Genomic DNA, 18,818 nt, shown 5'->3' on the forward strand with positions numbered 1-18,818 from the left:
AAGGAAAAGAAGAAGAACGAAGGGGAATATTTGCCTACAGTGCCTATAAACAGTGGATCTCGCTGAGGCAAGCTTAGAGGCAAATGAACTGCAAAGTTTAAAGCCTCTTAAAAACAAAGAATTGAATTGAGGCAAACGTTCATTGTTTGTAAAGACACCGACTGGACAACACCGTTGCTGGGCGAGCGGGATGGCGAGGGATCGAGTGCCTTTCTTAAAGCAATTGGGGTGGACGCGACCAAGTTACTCACTCACATTGCATTGCAATCATTGCATCAAACTGATTCCATTGCATTAATGTTTTGAGCTACACAATTGTGTAAATGAATCATTAAGTTAGGCTATCGTCGGCTCACCAAGAAAATAATTGTTCTGGAATTATGCCTCTGATTTGGTTTCGCATGGCGGTAGCAAAACTCTTTCCACCAAGGCTAACAGCTAAGCTAAAACAGCTAACAGCTAATCTAGACAGGCAATATTAATAGAAAAGGCTGTTTTTGACGTGGGACTACGTCTAACCGGAATATATGGAGGGTAAAATGAAAACCTAAACACAGAACATGCAGGAAAAAATGAAAGATTTCGAATGCTTATAGCTCGAACATTTCGTACTGGATAGGAGAGATGTTTGCATCACTTGATAGGGAATATTTCTACGCATCTATCGCAACTAACAAAATGTTGTTTTTCATTAGATAAACAATTAAATAACTGTAAAATATTAGGCGTTATCTAAACGCCCTAACTGCATCGTTTTGATTGGCCCGATTTACGGTTTCCCTAACACAGCCATCAAAACCAAGCAGCCTTGGGGAAATCGGCATTGCAAATACATGAAAGTAGGGGGACTTTTGTTCTCATCGAAAAATGTTCCCTAACACAGACTTTAAAACCAAGCAGCGAAATCGGCATTGCAAACACACGAAAGAGCCTAGAGACGTGTGAACTGAAAAGTTTAAACCCTCTTAAAGCCAAAAAGAAGAAAAAGAACACACGAAAGTAGGGGGAGCTTTTGTTCCCACCGAAATGTGTTCCCTAATAGAGATTTCTAAACCAAGGTGCCTGGAGAAATCGGTATTTCAAATTCATGCAAGTCGGGGGTATTTTTGTTCCGACTGGAATGTGTTTCCCTAACACAGACTTCAAATCCATGAAGCGTGGGGAAATCGGCATTGCGAATTCATACAAATCGGGGGTATTTTTGTTCCGATTGAAATGTGTTTCCCTAACACAGACTTCAAAACCGAGGTTTCTGGGGAAATCGGCTCTGCAAATAAATGCAAACTGCGAGTACTTTTGTCCTCGCTTGCCTTTGTGCAGAGTGGAATATGTCTGTCCTAACATGATCTTCTAAACTTAGGAACCTGGGAAAATCGTGCAGCCACTAGAAGCGAATGAACTTCCCAGTTTCAAGCAAATTCGAGATTCGAGAAGAATGTACACTTTTGGGATGTAAACTTCAGAGGGAAATGTAAAATAAAATAATCGTTTGATAATTTTTTTTTGTCTTTATTGTAAAGATTTTCAGCCTTAGGCTGGTTTATCAAACGTTTGATAATTCTTCCGTACATATATTTTGTTCTAGTCATCATACCAAACGTAAAAGGTCCGTCATTAAATTTACTTGTAACGAAGAACAATCAATCACAATAAATGAATTGACTTTACACGGCATTTGTTCATTTTTTTCACTCACAGAGCAAATATATTGAACTCAATTGAATTTGGAAACTGTTTCATTCAATCAAGAATTTAATCAATACAAACGAATGATTGCTAAGCTAAGGTAGTTCCACGTGAACCTTGCGGTTATATCATAGATATAACCCACTCATTTTTTTTTTTATTAATTCGTTTATTTTTACAGGCTCAGTTACTTAAGTTTAAATGAGCCGAATTCTTAAATATAATTTTAAAACTATATATATAAACAATTTTCTTACATCTATGGTTAGTAAGGTGGAAAACCGATGTACTCGAGATTAGAAGGGTGACATATTTTTAGGAGAAGGATGGGATATAAGGAAATTGCAACAATGTTGATGAACACTCAATTCTTAAATCTATTCGCATATCTATAGTGTATTTACATTTCACCTTATTCTACTATTTATAGCAAGGGGACGAATTACCCGCAAAGGAAGAGAAGAAGGGTATAAGGATATAGGGACAATCACACACGAAGATCGATAGCTGTAAGGAAAACATATATATGGGATATGTAATCAAGGTCTAACCGAGCCAACACATCTCATACCGGCACATTGGGCTGTTTTCATCGGGCCCGAAGGGAGTTTTCTAAATTCGATCTGGCGACCAGATACACCTCGCACGACCAAACAACGTGCTCGATGTCGTGATAACCTTGGCCACAAACGCAGAGATTGCTGCTGGCAAGATTGAAACGGAAGAGTAGTGCATCTAACGAACAGTGATTGGACATGAGTCGGGAGAAGGTGCGAATAAAGTCCCGACTCAATTCCATACTTTTGAACCACGGTTTGAGGCTAACCTTAGGGATAATCGAGTGAAACCACCGGCCCAATTCATCTTCATTCCACTTGCGTTGCCAGTTAGCGATGGTATTTTTGCGGACTAAAGAAAAAAAATCATTGAAGGCGATTTGACGCTGATAAATATCGCCTTCAATTGCACCTACCTTTGCTAATGAGTCAGCCCTCTCATTACCCGGAATGGAGCAATGTGAAGGGACCCAGATAAAGGTAATGACATAACAGAGTCTGGATAAAGCACTCAAAATTTGTCGTATTCTCTCAAGGAAATACGGCGAGTGCTTTTCCGGCCTCACTGAACGGATAGCTTCGACAGAGCTAAGACTATCCGTTACAATGTAATAGTGTTCAACAGGTCGTGAGGCGACGCTGTCCAGCGCCCAGTGAATCGCTGCCAATTCAGCAATATACACTGAGCAAGCGAACTGAAGACTATGGAAGGTGCTGGAAATTTTGTTGAACACTCCAAATCCTGTGGACTCGTTTATAGTGAACCCATCAGAAAAGTACATATTATCACTATTGATACGCCCATACTTTGCATTGAAGATCGTTGGAGCGATCCTCGATCGTTGATAATCTGAATATCCATGGATATCTTGCTTCATGGACAGATCAAAATACACAGAGGAATTGATGTAGTCAGGAAAACTAACACGGTTGGGAATATACAAAGAAGGATCAACCTGCATGGAGATGAATTCATGATATGAACTCATGAATCCAGAGTGAAAATTTAACTCGATCAGCTGCTCAAAATTTCCGATCACCAATGGGTTCATGAGCTTACACCGGATAAAGAACCGAAGAGATAATAAATTGAAGCGATCTTTTAGTGGGAGTACGCCTGTCAAAACCTCGAGACTCATGGTATGCGTTGAGGGCATACATCCCAACGCAATACGGAGACAAAAATACTGAATTCGCTCGAGTTTAATGAGGTGTGTTTTTGCAGCTGATTGAAAACAGAAACTGCCATACTCCATCACTGAGAGAATAGTTGTTCGATACAACATTATAAGATCTTCTGGATGGGCTCCCCACCAGGCGCCGGTAATTGTACGGAGAAAGTTTATTCTTTGTTGGCATTTTTTACTCAGATACCTAATATGGGCCCCCAAGTACATTTGGAGTCGAACCAGACCTTAAGATACTTGAATGACATAGCATGAGTGATCGGTTTACCCAAAAGTTGAAGCTTTGGTTTTGCTGGACTATGCTTCCTAGAAAAAACCACCATCTCTGTTTTCTCCGTGGAGAATTCGATCCCTAGCCCAATGGCCCAGGTTGAAAAATTGTTCAAAGTATCTTGTAAGGGTCCTTGCAGGTCGGATTCGTTTGATCCTACGACAGACACCACTCCATCATCTGCAAGTTGTCTTAAGCTGCAATTTTGTGTAAGGCAATTGTCGATGTCGCTTACATAGAAGTTGTACAAAAGGGGGCTTAAACATGAGCCCTGGGGGAGGCCCATGTAAGAGACCCGACTTACTGCCGAAAGTTATATAACATATTATTTAATAGAGGCGGCAGACCCCGAGAGTGTAATTTGTCCGACAAAACCTCTATTGAAACAGAATCGAAGGCCAAGAATACTGAAGTCATTTGTTTTTGTTTTCGGCGTAAGTCAATTGAATTTCTGAAAAAAGCAACGCAAGACAATCATTCGTCCCCTTGCCCCTGCGGAACCCCTATTGCCATTCGCCCATAGGCCATTCGTTTCAACCCATCGATCAAGGCGAAACAAGATCATTTTCTCCAACAATTTCCGTATACAAGACAGCATTGCTATTGGGCGGTACGAATTGAAGTCGGACGCGGGTTTTCCGGGTTTTTTAATAGCTATAACTCGTACTTGTCTCCAATCATCTGGAACAATATTATGCTCCAGAAACCGATTGAATAAATTCAACAAGCGATGTTTCGCCACATCAGGGAGGTTTTTCAACAAGTTGAACTTAATTCTATCCGTTCCTGGAGCCGAATTGTTACAAGAAAGGAGAGCAAAAGAGAATTCTACCATCGAAAACCCGGAATCAAGATCGCACCTATCTTGTGGTACATCTCGAACAATTTTTTGCGCGGTAGCGGAATCGGGACAAACCTTCCGCGCAAAATTAAAAATCCATCTATGTGAATATTCTTCGCTTTCATTCGTTGAAGAGCGATTTCTCATGTTTCGAGCCACTTTCCATAATTTTTTTTATTGACGTTTCTCGTGACAAACCTCCTACAAAATTTAGCCAATAAGCACGTTTTTTTTCCTTTGATTAAGTTTTTAAATTGATTTTCAAGGTTCAAATACGACTGAAAATTTTCAATGGTTCCACGTTTCCGAAAAGCTTTAAATGCATTCGATTTATCCTGATAAAGCTTGGAACACTGGCTATCCCACCATGGATTGGGAGGCCTTCGACGAATAGTGGAACCTGGGATGGGTTTCGTTCGAGCGCGAACCGCGCTGTCATAGATCAAACGAGAAATGAAGTTGTACTCCTCCTATGGAGGCAAACCATCTCTGGAATTGATGGCTAGAGCAATCGCGTCCGCATATTTTTTCCAGTCAATGTGTCTTGTGAGGTCATATGCCATGTTTCAGAGATATAGATTCAGAAGAATTCGACCCAATGGTGATGGAAATTTCGATTGGCAAGTGATCACTACCGTTGGGGTCCTGGATTACATTCCACTTGCAATCTAACGATAGTGAATTCGAGCAAAGCGAGAGGTCAAGAGCACTTAGGTTAGCAGGAGGTTTAGGTACACGTGTTGTTTCCCCAGTGTTCAAAACGGTCATATTGAAGCTGTTACAAAGGTCATATATCAACAATGAACGATTGTCGTCGTACTGTTCCCCCCAGGCAGTTCCGTGAGAGTTGAAGTCTCCCAAGATCAATCGTGGCTCAGGAAGGAGAGAGCACATGTCATCAAGTAGTTTGCGGCTAACCGCAGCTCTCGGAGGCCAATACAAGCTGACAATACAGAGGTCTTTGGCTCTGATGTTTGCATGACAAGCAACAGCTTCGATCCCTCCAATAGGTGGAAGGTCAATTCGAAAAAATGAGTGGCTCTTATTAATCCCCAATAGTACCCCTCCGTATCTGACATCGCGGTCCAAGAGTGTAATATTAAAATCGTGGAAAGAGATATCATCTCCCGAGGAAAGCCAGGTATCCCTTGAATGGCGTTAACGTTCCCTGTGGAACTTTTGCCATCTCAACGTATGCATTAACTAGCGTCATTTATTAATACTTAGTTGAGATTTTCTAAGCCAAATAACACGCCTTGAATTTATTCCGAGGGGCAAGCTCTAGAATACGCGTGATCACAGTGCAAGTCGAAGGAAATTTCTTTGACGAAAAAATCCCCCGGCCAGAACGGGAATCGAACCCGAACACCCGGCATGATAATGTGAGACGCTTACCACTCGGCCACGGGTGCACCAAAGCCAGGTATCGGACAGAGCAAAAACATCGCAATTGAAGTTATGAATTAAAAATTTGAATGTATCCAATTTAGGGATAAGACTACGACAATACCACTGTAAAACAGTGATATCTCCGACCTCTCTATTTGAATTAGACATCATGAGAGATAATCATTGCAAGGAGGGGCCATGTTTGCATCAATTGTTGCAAAATTGTCTTTAACACTGGAAGCATTGAGATGACAATGGTTCTGATGGGGTCGGAAATATTAAAACACTTGAAGATTTGATCCAAAAAGTCAGACAACTTTATAAATCCCGATTGGGAAGTTGAACTGGACGGAAAAATAGGGACAGTTGGGGTTTTTGATGTCCCCTCGAGTGCTGGGTCGTTCGAAGATGAAATATTCCCACGGAAGCCGGGAGGAACCTGATTTTGCTTGTCCGCTGCACTCGATTTTTTAGGCAAGCTAACAGAGGATATAACCGTGGGGACTTGTTCTTGAACTTTGGGAGTGGTAACATTTTTGCGCCGGGGATTCCCTTTGAAATAAACGGTGTGCCCCCGCTAGCTGTGTCCGCTTCCATTTCATCAACTGGCAACGTGGAAAAGGTATTGTGTGTTGAGATTGGATGTTCTTGTTGTTGGGTCAGTGGCGAAGCGCCCTTTAAAATTTCCGCAAATGTGCGCTTCGAGCGTTCCTTTAAAGAGCGCTTCTGTTTCTCCCAGCGACTCTTGTAAGTTTCACAAACTGAGGGCTCGTGTGGGGATCCCCCGCAATATGGACATTTATGCTCAGTCGCACTGCAGGATTTCCCCTCATGTTGCTCTCCGCAAGTGGCACAGCGCTCCTTGTTGGCACAATAATCCGAAGTGTGACCAACTGACTTGCATTTGTTGCAAGTCATGGGCTTTGGCCCGAAGAGTCGCACAGGTAGTCTCAATTTGTCCACCATAACGTAGTCAGGGAGGGCGGCACCAGCAAAGGTGACTCGAAACGAGTCGGACGGCGTAAATTTAGTTTGGTCCCTATCATGGGAAAGTTTCCCGAGTTGGCGACAGTCCAAGATTTTCACTTCCATTGATGGAGCTTCTTGAACTTGCCTTTTCCTTCTGCTTTTATTTGTTCGCTCGTCAGACCCGTTTCAGTTATCACCCCCTCAATTTCTACGTTATGGGAGGGTATAAATGTTCGATATTCGAGAGTGAAATGTTGATCAGCAACAATCTCGTTTGCGTGTTTTCGGTCATTCACGACAACTCGCAATTTGTTCGGTCTAACCCTGCGAATTTCAGATACAGAAGTGTATCTGGCCAGATCTTTCATGAACTGAATCACGTTAAGGTTTTTTCCTTTCGGTTTTGGCCGGAGGAAAACAACCCACGGGCTAGTTCCAGGTGCATCTTCTGGATAAACTCTGACACGTGGAGCGGAGACAACCGAGGGGGAAGACGAAGACGAGGACGAGGACGAGGACGAGGATGAGGATGAGGACGAGGACGAGGGTTGGGTTGGATCGGAAGCATCAGAAGGGGGAAGCGAAATTCATGATGGAAGAGGGGGAGTGGGCATAACAGTGGGTTGAGAAGGGAGGCTTGCAATTTTCTTAGAGGGGGGCTTGGTAGGATGAGCGGATTCGTCACCAAGAAAAGGCTATCGTTAAGAGCGCAAAACGGAGATAAGTGTGTGTATATTTAGATGCTTCAAGCCATCGATATATGGATATTTGTGTGCGTACGTGCGTGCTTCATAACCCGTACGTAAAAATAGTACATCTACGCTACGCTGAAACCCCATTTGTATCTGCTCCCGTGTGCATTGGTGGTGCAAATTATGCAGCCGTAATGATAAATTTAAACAAGGAGGAAAGATAGTGGGAGGGAAATATTTGCGCTAGGGTATTAGTAATGAATTTCTGCTGAGGCAAATATTCAACAATGCTACTCTTTTCGAAGTTGTTGAGATTAACAGAAAGAGATTATTTCGTTTATTTAATCACCATGAAAGTAAATGTCGTTCTGGAATTTTGTATGTGATTTAGTTTCACTCGCCAGTAGCAAAATTTTCTCCATTAAGGATGACAGCTGCGCTTATCTTGAGCATGAGAAAGTAATGCAACTTTTTTCGAGACCAGCCAATATTAACAGAAGCGTTTTTTTGAGAATAACGCAAAATAATGAGAAGTGTTTATATTTCTAGTAGCCTTGAGCCACACATTGCTCTGTATGCATGCTATAACAAACGCTTGTTTGGCGCTTGATTTACGTTGTACGAACGATTCCTAGAGGTGCGATTCCACTGAGGCAATACTAAATAACAGGTAACATGATAATTGATACTTGCGAATATTGTTCTTGTTGTTGTTTCCTTACGGTGCCAAAGATATATGGATGTAGTTATATGATGTGGAATAATGTTACTGGTGCAACAAGTATATAATCGACTGCAGCCGAGTCTATGTCAATTGCGAAAAAGGCCACCGGAATAGCGTTCGAGGTAAATTTTCAATGCAATGACATGAAACAAATTGTGACATACGATAGGATTAGGGTATTGTTCTGCGAGGGCGATAATGAATCATCAATGAATTATCAACAACTGATTCTACAATTTAAAATACCATTTCAGGGCGATCAAACCTTTCTACTAAACAGTTATTTCTAAAATTCACAGCATTATAAAATAATATCCGAAGTTATAAACAAGCGACTTGAATAAAATAACAGCGTAGTTCTACGTCAACAATGCGGTCGTGTCTTGGACACAACCTCTTATATTTTTTTCGAACAGCGATAAACGTTGTTTCGCTCCAAGGTAGGTTCACCAGATGTCACGATCAACAGTATGTCACACAAAATTTGATACAGATTTTGACGTAAGACTACGTCTAACCGTTCAATATAGGGGCCCATTTCAATATTTCGGTGTGAAAAAGTGTTCAGTTTTTGAACGGCAATACGTCCTCAATTAATGAATGGATTTTGGTTCCAAACACATACATTAATAGGATATATCCTCAGCAATTGTTTATATGCTATACATTACGGTTTTTCAGCTCATATAAAGTTCAAATTGATGAACAATGAAGGTGGGGACGAAAAAAAGATTATAAATAATAAAGGCGGTCGCTACAACGTTAACTATAAGGCTATATAAAGTGAGCGATGGTGGTGCTTGGCCACATTCTATCATCGGACGCCAAGCAGGAAAGATACCGAGAAACAATTGTGAACGCGAAAACGTTTGTACCCTACCGCAAGAGGGAGAGACAGGAGTTTTTATGGGATGTGGAGCAGGAGAACCTATTGAAATATGTTTAAAGCAGTGGAAGCGTCACGCCGGGTGAGGAGACTCCAATCGCGCTCGATTTGATAGGATGTTGGAGTTTTCAAACGGTTTTATTTAGCTGTAACATATTTATATGTTTGTATGTAACATGTTAATCTATAGCGCTGTACCACATTAATAGAAACTTGACCCCCTTCCTGTTGGCCTATTGATCTGGAATTTGGAACACAGCTTTATCTCTGCAGTCATTAGAAAACAGCGTATTTCATTATCTTGTAAATCCAAGATGGCGGCCGCTACAAAATGGTGGATTACATATTTTCTCAAAGCTCCAATGTACCGCACTTTCGGCAGGTAGCCTGTTACATACACAAAAGCGCATCAGCAAGTTTATTTGATCTATGAGAGTCAGCAAAGATTGCTAAGTAATTATTTAGAGCAATTTTAACGTATTGGTTATATCACGATACCAGACGGAAATAACCTATGACGATGTGCTTGCCATCAAGTGTGTGTTCGTTACCGGCTGAACAATAACCGCTACAACATTTGCACCGCGTTTGAGTGTTTAGGTGAAAATACGAAAAAATAAAAAAATTTCGTGTAAAATATTCTATCCTTTGATTTTTTTTTCTGTAATTTTGTGCACGAAAAGTTGGTTTTCGGACCCGTCTCGGTTTGATGGTCAGAGGGTCTGGGTTCACCTATTTCGATTCTTCCTTCTTCAGTACACGCACTCAAAAACGAAGCAATTTTCTCGAACTAATTTATTTGCTACAATGTTCTATAGCGACCGACGCGGTTGGCTGTCTTTTTCCGAATAAAAATAATTTATTATCTCTATGGATACTAGAAAACAGGAAAAAGCAAAGCTTGCTTAGTAGTTTTTACGGGGGTGCTCGGAAGGAGCATTACATAGAATTCACGCGCGGCATATGATGTGCGTGAACATGCCGGCCACCTAAATCCGCATGAGGATTTACTAAATCTATATTACAATTATTTTATCTTCATCACTTGTTATGTCCTTGTGCTTCATAGTTGTGAGTAGTGGACGTCACGTCCCTCGGGGTTCCACTGGTTGACTGCAGAAGGCAGGAGGTTGATGGTTGCCCTCTCGAGTCCTTCTCAAACGGCAACAGGCAAACACGAGACGCCGGCCGTTTGTATATCCCTTGCGATGTCCTCAGAGTCACTACTCTGACCACTCCGTCCGGGCCAGGGTGGACTTCAGTGATACGGCCGAGGGGCCAAGAGTACGGTGCTTTGTCATCCTCCTTCAGGACGACCATCTGTCCGACCTTCAGTTTGATCGGTGGAAAGGCACGCTGGTTGACGTTATGGAGTTGCGAGATGTACTCCCTTCGCCAACGCTTCCAGTGCTGCTGGATGAGCTGTTGAAGTTGTTGGTAGTGTTCGAGCCTATTGGTTGGAACGCCTGTATAGTCCGGATCTGGAATCGCCAACAACGAAGATCCGGTGAGAAAATGACCCGGGGTCAGAACATCCAATTCGTCGGGGTCCTCGGAAAGGGGTGTCAAAGGGCGAGAATTCATTACCGCTTCAACCTGACCAAGAACGGTGGTCATATCCTCGAACGACAGCCGACGTTGTCCGAGAAGTTTCACCAGAGAAGACTTAGCGGATTTGACGGCGGCTTCCCAAAGACCACCGAAGTTTGGAGCTTTCGGTGGAATGAATTTCCACACGATTCCAATCTGAGCTGCTTCGTTGCTAATGGTGGTTGCGCTTGAGGAATCATTGAGCAGATCGTATAGCGCTCGGAGTTCGTTGCTAGCTCCTTTGAAATTGAGCCCGTTGTCCGATTGGATTTCGGCAGGAACGCCTCGTTTTCCAACGAAACGACGAAGAGCGGCGATGAATTTAGCTGTCGACAAATCGCCCACTAACTCCAAGTGAACTGCTTTGGTACAGAAGCAGACGAAAACAGCGATGTAGGCCTTCTGCGCTGCAGCTTTGCGGTGAACGGGTTTGAGGTAGATTGGTCCACAGAAATCTACACCAGTAGTGGCAAAAGGTCGAGCGGGAAGTGTTCGAGAACGAGGAAGCTGTCCGGGAGGTTGAGTGGCAGGGACAGGGTTGCTTCGGAAACAGCGAATGCAATTCCGGTAAGTATAGCTTGCTAGAGACATGCCATTCAGGGGCCAATATTCCTGGCGGACTTGTGCGAGCGTCATACGTGGGCCAGCGTGAAGGGAGACCTGATGGTATGCAACAGCGACAAGACGCGAGAACGAGTGTTTGCTAGGGATGATGATGGGGTGCCTTACGGGAAACGATTCGTTCGCGGCTTCAAGCCGGCCACCAACACGGAGTACGCCTTGCTGATCGAGAAACGGGTTGAGGAGTTTCAGCGGTGAACGGACTGGGACGACGCGATGATTGGATAGCTCCTTAAGCTCTGTAGCGAACGCTTCCTGCTGCACCTGACGAACCAAAACTTGTTTTGCGACTTGCAGTTCTGCGACACTGATGTGAGAGATGTCAGGAATTTCGTTGTGTCGACGTTGACATTTCCGCGCGAAGCGTAAACAAAGAGCTGTTACTCGAAGCAACTTCCAGTACGATGAGATACGGTCGATTAGTGGATGTGGTTCCATATGTGTTAAAGCGGTTAAAATGATCCGTTTTCGTTCTAATTGGTCTTCCGGTGGATCTTCATACCGTTTGGGATTATTCCAGTGTTGGTCCAGCAACGATAACCAAGCAGGACCGTGGAACCAGTTTTGCAGATCGACAAAGTCCTTCGGTGTGACTCCTCGTGACACGAGATCGGCTGGATTCTCCGTCCCCTTGACGTGATTCCATCGATGACCTTTCGTCCATTCCTGGATTTGTGAGACACGGTTCGCAACGTACGTCGGCCAGACATAGGATGGTGATCTCAACCAGCAAAGGACCACCGTCGAATCAGACCAAAACCAAGCTTCAGTGTCGTCCATCTTTAGCGCATGTCGTACTTTTTGGTAGAGTTTCGCTGCGAGCAACGCCCCGCAGAGCTCCAACCTTGCGATGCTGACCCTTTTCAGCGGTGCTGGTCGTGATTTTGATGACAATAACTCCACCTTGATCAGTCCCGTTTGACTAATCGTTCGAGCATAAATACACGCCCCATACGCCGCCTCCGACGCATCTGAAAAGATGTGAAACTGCACCAGGTATGGCTGCGAGCAGAAGGCGAAACGATTCACCTTCACATTAGAGAGGAGAGGAAGTTGTTCGTAGAATTGAGCCCACCGTTCCGTTAATTCCTGTGAAAGTGGCTCGTCCCAATCTTGGGTAGCCACCCAGAGCTGCTGCATCCGAACCTTGGCCCATGTTATGACTGGACCAATGAGTCCGAGTGGGTCGAAAAGTCGTGCAATGACCGAATACACCTGTCGCCTAGTCCAGCAACCGATTATGCTAGATGTGGAGACGTCGATACCAAGTACATCCGGCCCCGGTTTCCAAATGACACCTAGCGCCTTCACTTGCTCTTCCTTGTCGAGCACCAATGTAGTTTGCGTTCCTAAATCTTCTGCAGATACGCCTTCCAGCACGCCTTCCGTACTGGAATTCCATTTGCGCAATCGAAAACCACCTTTTGGTAACAACTGCTCAAGTTCCTGTCTCAGTAATACCGCTTCTTCCACAGAATCAGCGCCTCCGATGTAATCGTCTATATAGAAATCGTCGACGAGCGCCGCTTTCGCTCGTGGGAACGCATCGCCTTCATCTTCCGCCAACTGCTGGAGTGATCGAGTAGCGAGGAAAGAAGAGGGCGCCAAACCAAATGTTACCCGTTGTAACTCGTAAGTCTTTATCGGATCGGATGGAGAGAACCGCCAGAGAATGCGTTGGAGTGGACAGTCGTCCGAATGCACCTTCACCTGTAGGTACATCTTTTCGATGTCTGCGACTAACGCTACCTTGTGCTTGCGGAAACGTAAGATCAGATCAATTAGTTGATCCTGAATAACCGGTCCCGTCATCAGTGCATTGTTAAGGGAATAATTACTGGTTGTCTTGGCTGATCCATCGAACACTGGTCGAATCTTTGTTGTCGTGCTGGTCTCCTTGATGACCGGATGATGTGGCAAGTAACACACGAGCCGATGCTCAGACCGTTCCTCCACATCTTCGACCAATAACATGTGCCCGTTGATCAAGTAGTCTCGTATGGAGTCACTGTACCGCTTATGCAAATCTTCATCCCGCTTAAAACGCCTCTCCAGCTGAATCAATCGCCGTACCGCCATTTCTCTTGAGTCTCCGATCATCTTTTCGAAACCCAATCGTTTTGGGAGCCGAACCACATATCGTCCTTCGGTGTCACGCGAAAACGTGACTTTATAATGATTTTCGCAATCGATTTCTTCTTGTGTTAGCCGCGGAACGTCCTGAATCTCCTCAATAGTCCAGAATCGCTCGATCTTCTGCTCCAATGAGTTGTCAACTGCCACATGACAAACGGGAACTGGATTCATTCGACCTAAGTTAACCTTTCCTGCTGCAACCCACCCGAATACTGTGTTGACGAATAGTGGACGCCCGTTGCCTATGCGCTGGATTTGAACCCGGCCACCATTGAGCAGGAGGAACTCGTAGAAATATTCCAATCCGAGAAGAAGGTCAATCGCACCACGTTTGTTGAACCCTGGATCAGCTAACTCGATGTCGGTTGGAAGATTCCAGTCTCCAATGGGGATAGTCGCTGATGGTTGGTCCTCAGTCACTTTCTTCATTACAAAGAATTCCATCGGTACTGAGTAATCGCTTATTCGAGATGAAATCGTCGTCGACACGGAATGTGAAACTCGAAAAGTAGAACTACCAATACCAGAAATCGGCACACTAACTCCTTTCCGAGGTAACTTGAGAATCTGACACAGACGATCCGAGATAAGATTTGCCTGTGACCCACTGTCCAAAAGCGCCCTTGCCAGATGTGACCGCCCGTTGCAGTCCTTTACCGACACCAGTACCGTGGAAAGGAAGACATGATACTCTCGATGTTCTGTCGCGACGTTGGAAGCGAAAATTGTGGCCACTGAACTCTGCACCGTTTGCAAAGAATCGTCTGTTGAAACCACATGTGTGGAAGGGCTTGTTTGTTGCCGATTCGAAGACGGCACCTGCGTAGTTGGATTAACAGTTGGAGTGAAAGCCGCCGCGTCTATTCCAGGGTGGAGAAGAGAATGGTGTTTCTTGCTACAAGTGCGACAACGGAAACGCGAAGTGCAGTCACGATTCAGATGACCTTGTTTCAAACAGTTACTGCACAGCTTCTTAGAGTTGACTACTTGGAAACGTTTCTCTAATGACATCTGGCCAAATGCAGGACAGCTTGTGAGGTAATGTCGACCGTTGCATTGAAGACACTGCATCGAGGGAGTGTCCGTGGTTGCATGCACAGAAAATTTGGAACCCGATTTCTTGAAGCTGGAGTTAGCGGTGGAGAAATGTGATGGCAGATTCTCCGAACGTCGATCGACCGCTACAGCATCCAGGATCCGTGTCTGTCCTTCAAGAAACTCCATAACATCTGCGAAAACAGGATCGTCTTTCTTGACCGCACGCTCCTCCCAGTCCTTCAGCGACTCATCGTCAAGTTTCGACACCAACAGCTGCATCAACATCGCTCCCCAGTCCGTAGTAATTTCTCCTAGTTGATCGAGAATTTTCGTATGTCGATCGAAGCATTCAATTAACTCGTGTATTCCATTTGCCGACCTCTTCTTCACTTTCGGGTATTGCAACATCGCGTTTACATGGCGTTTCTTCTGAAGGTATTTATTCGAATAACGTTTCACCAAGGCAGACCAGGCGACCCCATAACTAGCTTCGCTCATTTGGAAGGAATCCACCACCTTAAGTGCTTCACCCCTTAGAGACGCTCGCAAATGATGAAATTTTTGGATCTGATTTAAATCCGTGTTTTCATGAATCAATGATCGGAAAGTATCAAAGAATGGCAGCCATTTATCGTATTCCCCACTGAACTCTGGCAAGCTGATCTTGGGCAATCGAATGCCAGTACATGCACCCACATTCCTATCTCTAATGGAAGAAGTAGCGGTGGGAGAGGGTGGAGAGAATGGTAACTTGGACCTCAACCCTGCCTTTACCTTAAAAAACAGCTCCTCGAAATCCGCTCGAAACTGCTCATGGGCCGCCATGTTATTTTCATCCTCCTCCAATTCCTCAATGTCACCTTGGACGCTTTCAAATTCGCTCCACTTCTCATCCAGTTTTGCTATCCGTTCTTGCAGTTGGTGGACGTCGGTGTCAGCGTCGTAGTTCTTAACAAACTTTTCGGTCCGGTATACGAATCCAATAACAGCCTCTCGGAGTTGAAGGTTTGCCTTCATCTTCTTCCCCATGATGACGATGTTGATGGAAAGCAGACGAAATGAAACGACAGCTGCGAAACAAGGAACACAAACAAGCACCCACTGGAGAATAGTATGAGGATTGGAAAGAGGCTCACCTGCGAGCCTATGAAAATAGGCCTTGTATTTTGTTTAATTCTGATACAGGAACAATAATCCGGAAGCGTTGTTTGACCAATGCTGTCCAGGCAAGTGTGTCGGCATCGATTGGGTAACTCGTGAAAAAAGACCAATGCTCACGACGTAACGATGAACAAGGCCTCCCGTGATCGCGGGCAATTCGTTCAAGCGAGATAGTTTTCAAAACTCAAGCACCAAATCGCAGTAGCATGCGTTGAAATAGTTCAAGCCGTATTTGGAAATTTCGAGAAAGAAAAGTGCGCAGCAGGTACCGAGAAAGAAAGATCCGGTAGATCCAACAGAATCAGCATAAATTATTGGACAGGTACTCACCGTTTGAGCCTGTACAATAGGCCTTGTATGCTGATATTCTATGCTCCAATTTTAAAAATGCAGCAGGGTCCTTTACCCTATAGCTGGCATGTAGAATAGCGACGAACAAACGACCAAAAATTGCGTATCCGATAACCCTTTGACCTACAGCAAAATCCTGGTCACGGCACCAATTTTCGGACCCGTCTCGGTTTGATGGTCAGAGGGTCTGGGTTCACCTATTTCGATTCTTCCTTCGTCAGTACACGCACTCAAAAACGAAGCAATTTTCTCGAACTAATTTATTTGCTACAATGTTCTATAGCGACCGACGCGGTTGGCTGTCTTTTTCCGAATAAAAATAATTTATTATCTCTATGGATACTAGAAAACAGGAAAAAGCAAAGCTTGCTTAGTAGTTTTTACGGGGGTGCTCGGAAGGAGCATTACATAGAATTCACGCGCGGCATATGATGTGCGTGAACAGTTGGTAATTCTAGGATCTGTGCTCCTTGATATTCGAATAATGGACACCCCTTGGTGTAGTCCTACGTCTCTCCGGTTATGTCCTCGACATTACCAACCCGTCTTTTTTTGATCCATTTTTGTACGTCAGTGTGGATGTATCGTATCATTTTAGCGTTTTGGACATCAAACCGAAAGGTTTTTTTTAGCGTTTAGCGTTTTCGAAGGAGTTTATAGAAAACGCTTTCCCGCCATTACCGAATATAAGCTTTCTCCAAAGCTCACAAGCGGTCCTAAATATAGTTTGACTTTTCCAGCAATAGTTTTTGTGAGTGTTTTACAATCAAGTGTTTAAGCGCTTGCTGGCATCAGTTTTTTCTTCAGTCCATACCAGGACAGTTGGTGAGGAGGGAGGATTTTTCACTTCGCTGACTTACAACCGCTGTAGCGGCCGCTTGTGGTTTCGCTGTCGGTGGTGACCGTGACGGCCAGTCCCCCAGGCCTTTCTGCTGCTTTTCCCGGACCCTACCTATTACGTGGTGGTGCCTTGCCACTGCCTGAGGTATTTTTTCCCCCGCTGCCCCCTACAGTTGGGTGGTGTTTTTCAGGAGGAACTCCCCTTGTTTTTTGGTAAGTGAGAGAAATTTTTTCTTCACCTAGGGAACAACTAGATTAGGACGTCCAGTGGGCATAGATAGTGGCAATTTTCAAACTTTTTCGAAATTTCTCACTAGTGACTTACATTTCCAGCAAGCGATTTTTCTGCAAGTGACTTTTCCTCAAGTGACTATTATAAATATATTTACCTCAAGGGATTTTTTTTAAAATTGTTTCGCGGTGCATGAAATATTAGCTAAGTTGGAATTGGTCCCCGCTGTTTTGACCACTGCTGTTATTGTCCCCCGCTGTCTATTGTTTATAGAGCTTTACGGAAAGTGGCAACTATATCGCCGCCAACGATTTCATTTTTTCTCTTCTATGAGATATTCACAACCTATATACATTATCAAATTAAAAACAGGGAGTAGGATATATTTGTGGTATAACCTCAAGGTTGACGTTGGACTATTGTTGATTTAGTGATCATTTGTTTGAAGTTGAATCTGAATCCATTCTAGAATCCTGAATGAATAACTGGGGTACTTCGAAAACGAGAGCCTTACGTTGAAAACACAAGGTTTTATACATCCAATATTGGGTACGAAAATATTCTACTGATAGGGAAGAATAATCTTCAAAAGCTTTCCTGGTAATTGTACTTGATTAAAAATCACAAAACGGAATGCATTTGATCGCAGTATTATATGAATAGAAAACATTGAAATAAACGCTTTCGCTTGAATGTAATTTTCCATTCCAAGGAGAACTGGCAGATTTTTTTTCAGCAACGATAACATCTTTTCGGATTCTTCTCGATGCTCGATACCCTCCAGTGGTTGATGCTAACTCGATAAACACCGAACGAAAAGAGTTGTGCGCGTGTATGAGTGTGTGGCGGCTGCTCCGATGCATCAAACGGAACCAATTTTCGATGCTGATACTCTCTTGGTCGCTTTCTCTTCTCCTCTTGATGGATCGGCCCTTTTGCGCTCCTTCACGCTCCAGTATTATATGAATAGAAAACATTAAAATAAACTCTTTCGTTTGAATGTAACTTTCAATTCCAAGGGGAACTGGCAGATTATTTATGGCAGTTATGTAGTTATAGCAGCGCATGCTATGTCACTCGTACACTCCACCATCTTCATTATCTATATTTCCAGGACATTGGTTTAGAGGACCCGTGCAAAAGGGTTAGCTACCCTAGTTGCTTCATAAAGAGACCCTCCAACCAGTTCCGTGAGAGTTGAAATCACCTAAGACTAGTCGCGGCTTCGACAATGCCTTGATAATATCGAAGAACTGTCGGAGCTATGCCAGAGGTCTTTGCCACTAATTGGTGTCCGACAAGTGACATCTTCAATGCCTGGGAGAATGCTTCTATCGAGTTACCTCTTTTGAGATGCGGATGACATGAAGAAGTTCGGGTTTTCATCTAAAGTACACAATGAATGGCCCTCTGGGGCCGGCAGGATTGTTGGATAAAAAAATTGTTTTTTCTTCAATTTTCTCATTCCCGAATTTTTTTTCTCATAATTTGGTTTTTGTTCCTGTTCTTCGGCTTCATTATTTTGCTGTTCAGGAAGTTCTTCATTTGTGTTGTGGGAACGTTATCTGCTCTAGTCCATCTCGAGACTTACAAACCATGAAACTCCTACCTCCAATGTTGCGGGTCGCATAATAACATATGTATTTC

At 43.8% G+C, this 18,818-nt stretch overlaps 1 protein-coding gene across 1 annotated transcript; it reads right to left on the reverse strand.

The window, feature by feature from the left end:
• Nucleotides 1-10,243: 10,243 nt before the first annotated feature.
• On the reverse strand, nt 10,244-15,616 carry LOC129773642 (uncharacterized). Its single transcript, XM_055777284.1, has one exon. The coding sequence runs from the start codon at nt 15,614-15,616 to the stop codon at nt 10,244-10,246; it is 5,373 nt and encodes a 1,790-aa protein (XP_055633259.1).
• Between the last annotated feature and the right edge of the window lie 3,202 nt (nt 15,617-18,818).

The sequence above is a fragment of the Toxorhynchites rutilus genome, chromosome 3 (assembly GCF_029784135.1).
Source record: "Toxorhynchites rutilus septentrionalis strain SRP chromosome 3, ASM2978413v1, whole genome shotgun sequence".
Taxonomy (NCBI): domain Eukaryota; kingdom Metazoa; phylum Arthropoda; class Insecta; order Diptera; family Culicidae; genus Toxorhynchites; species Toxorhynchites rutilus.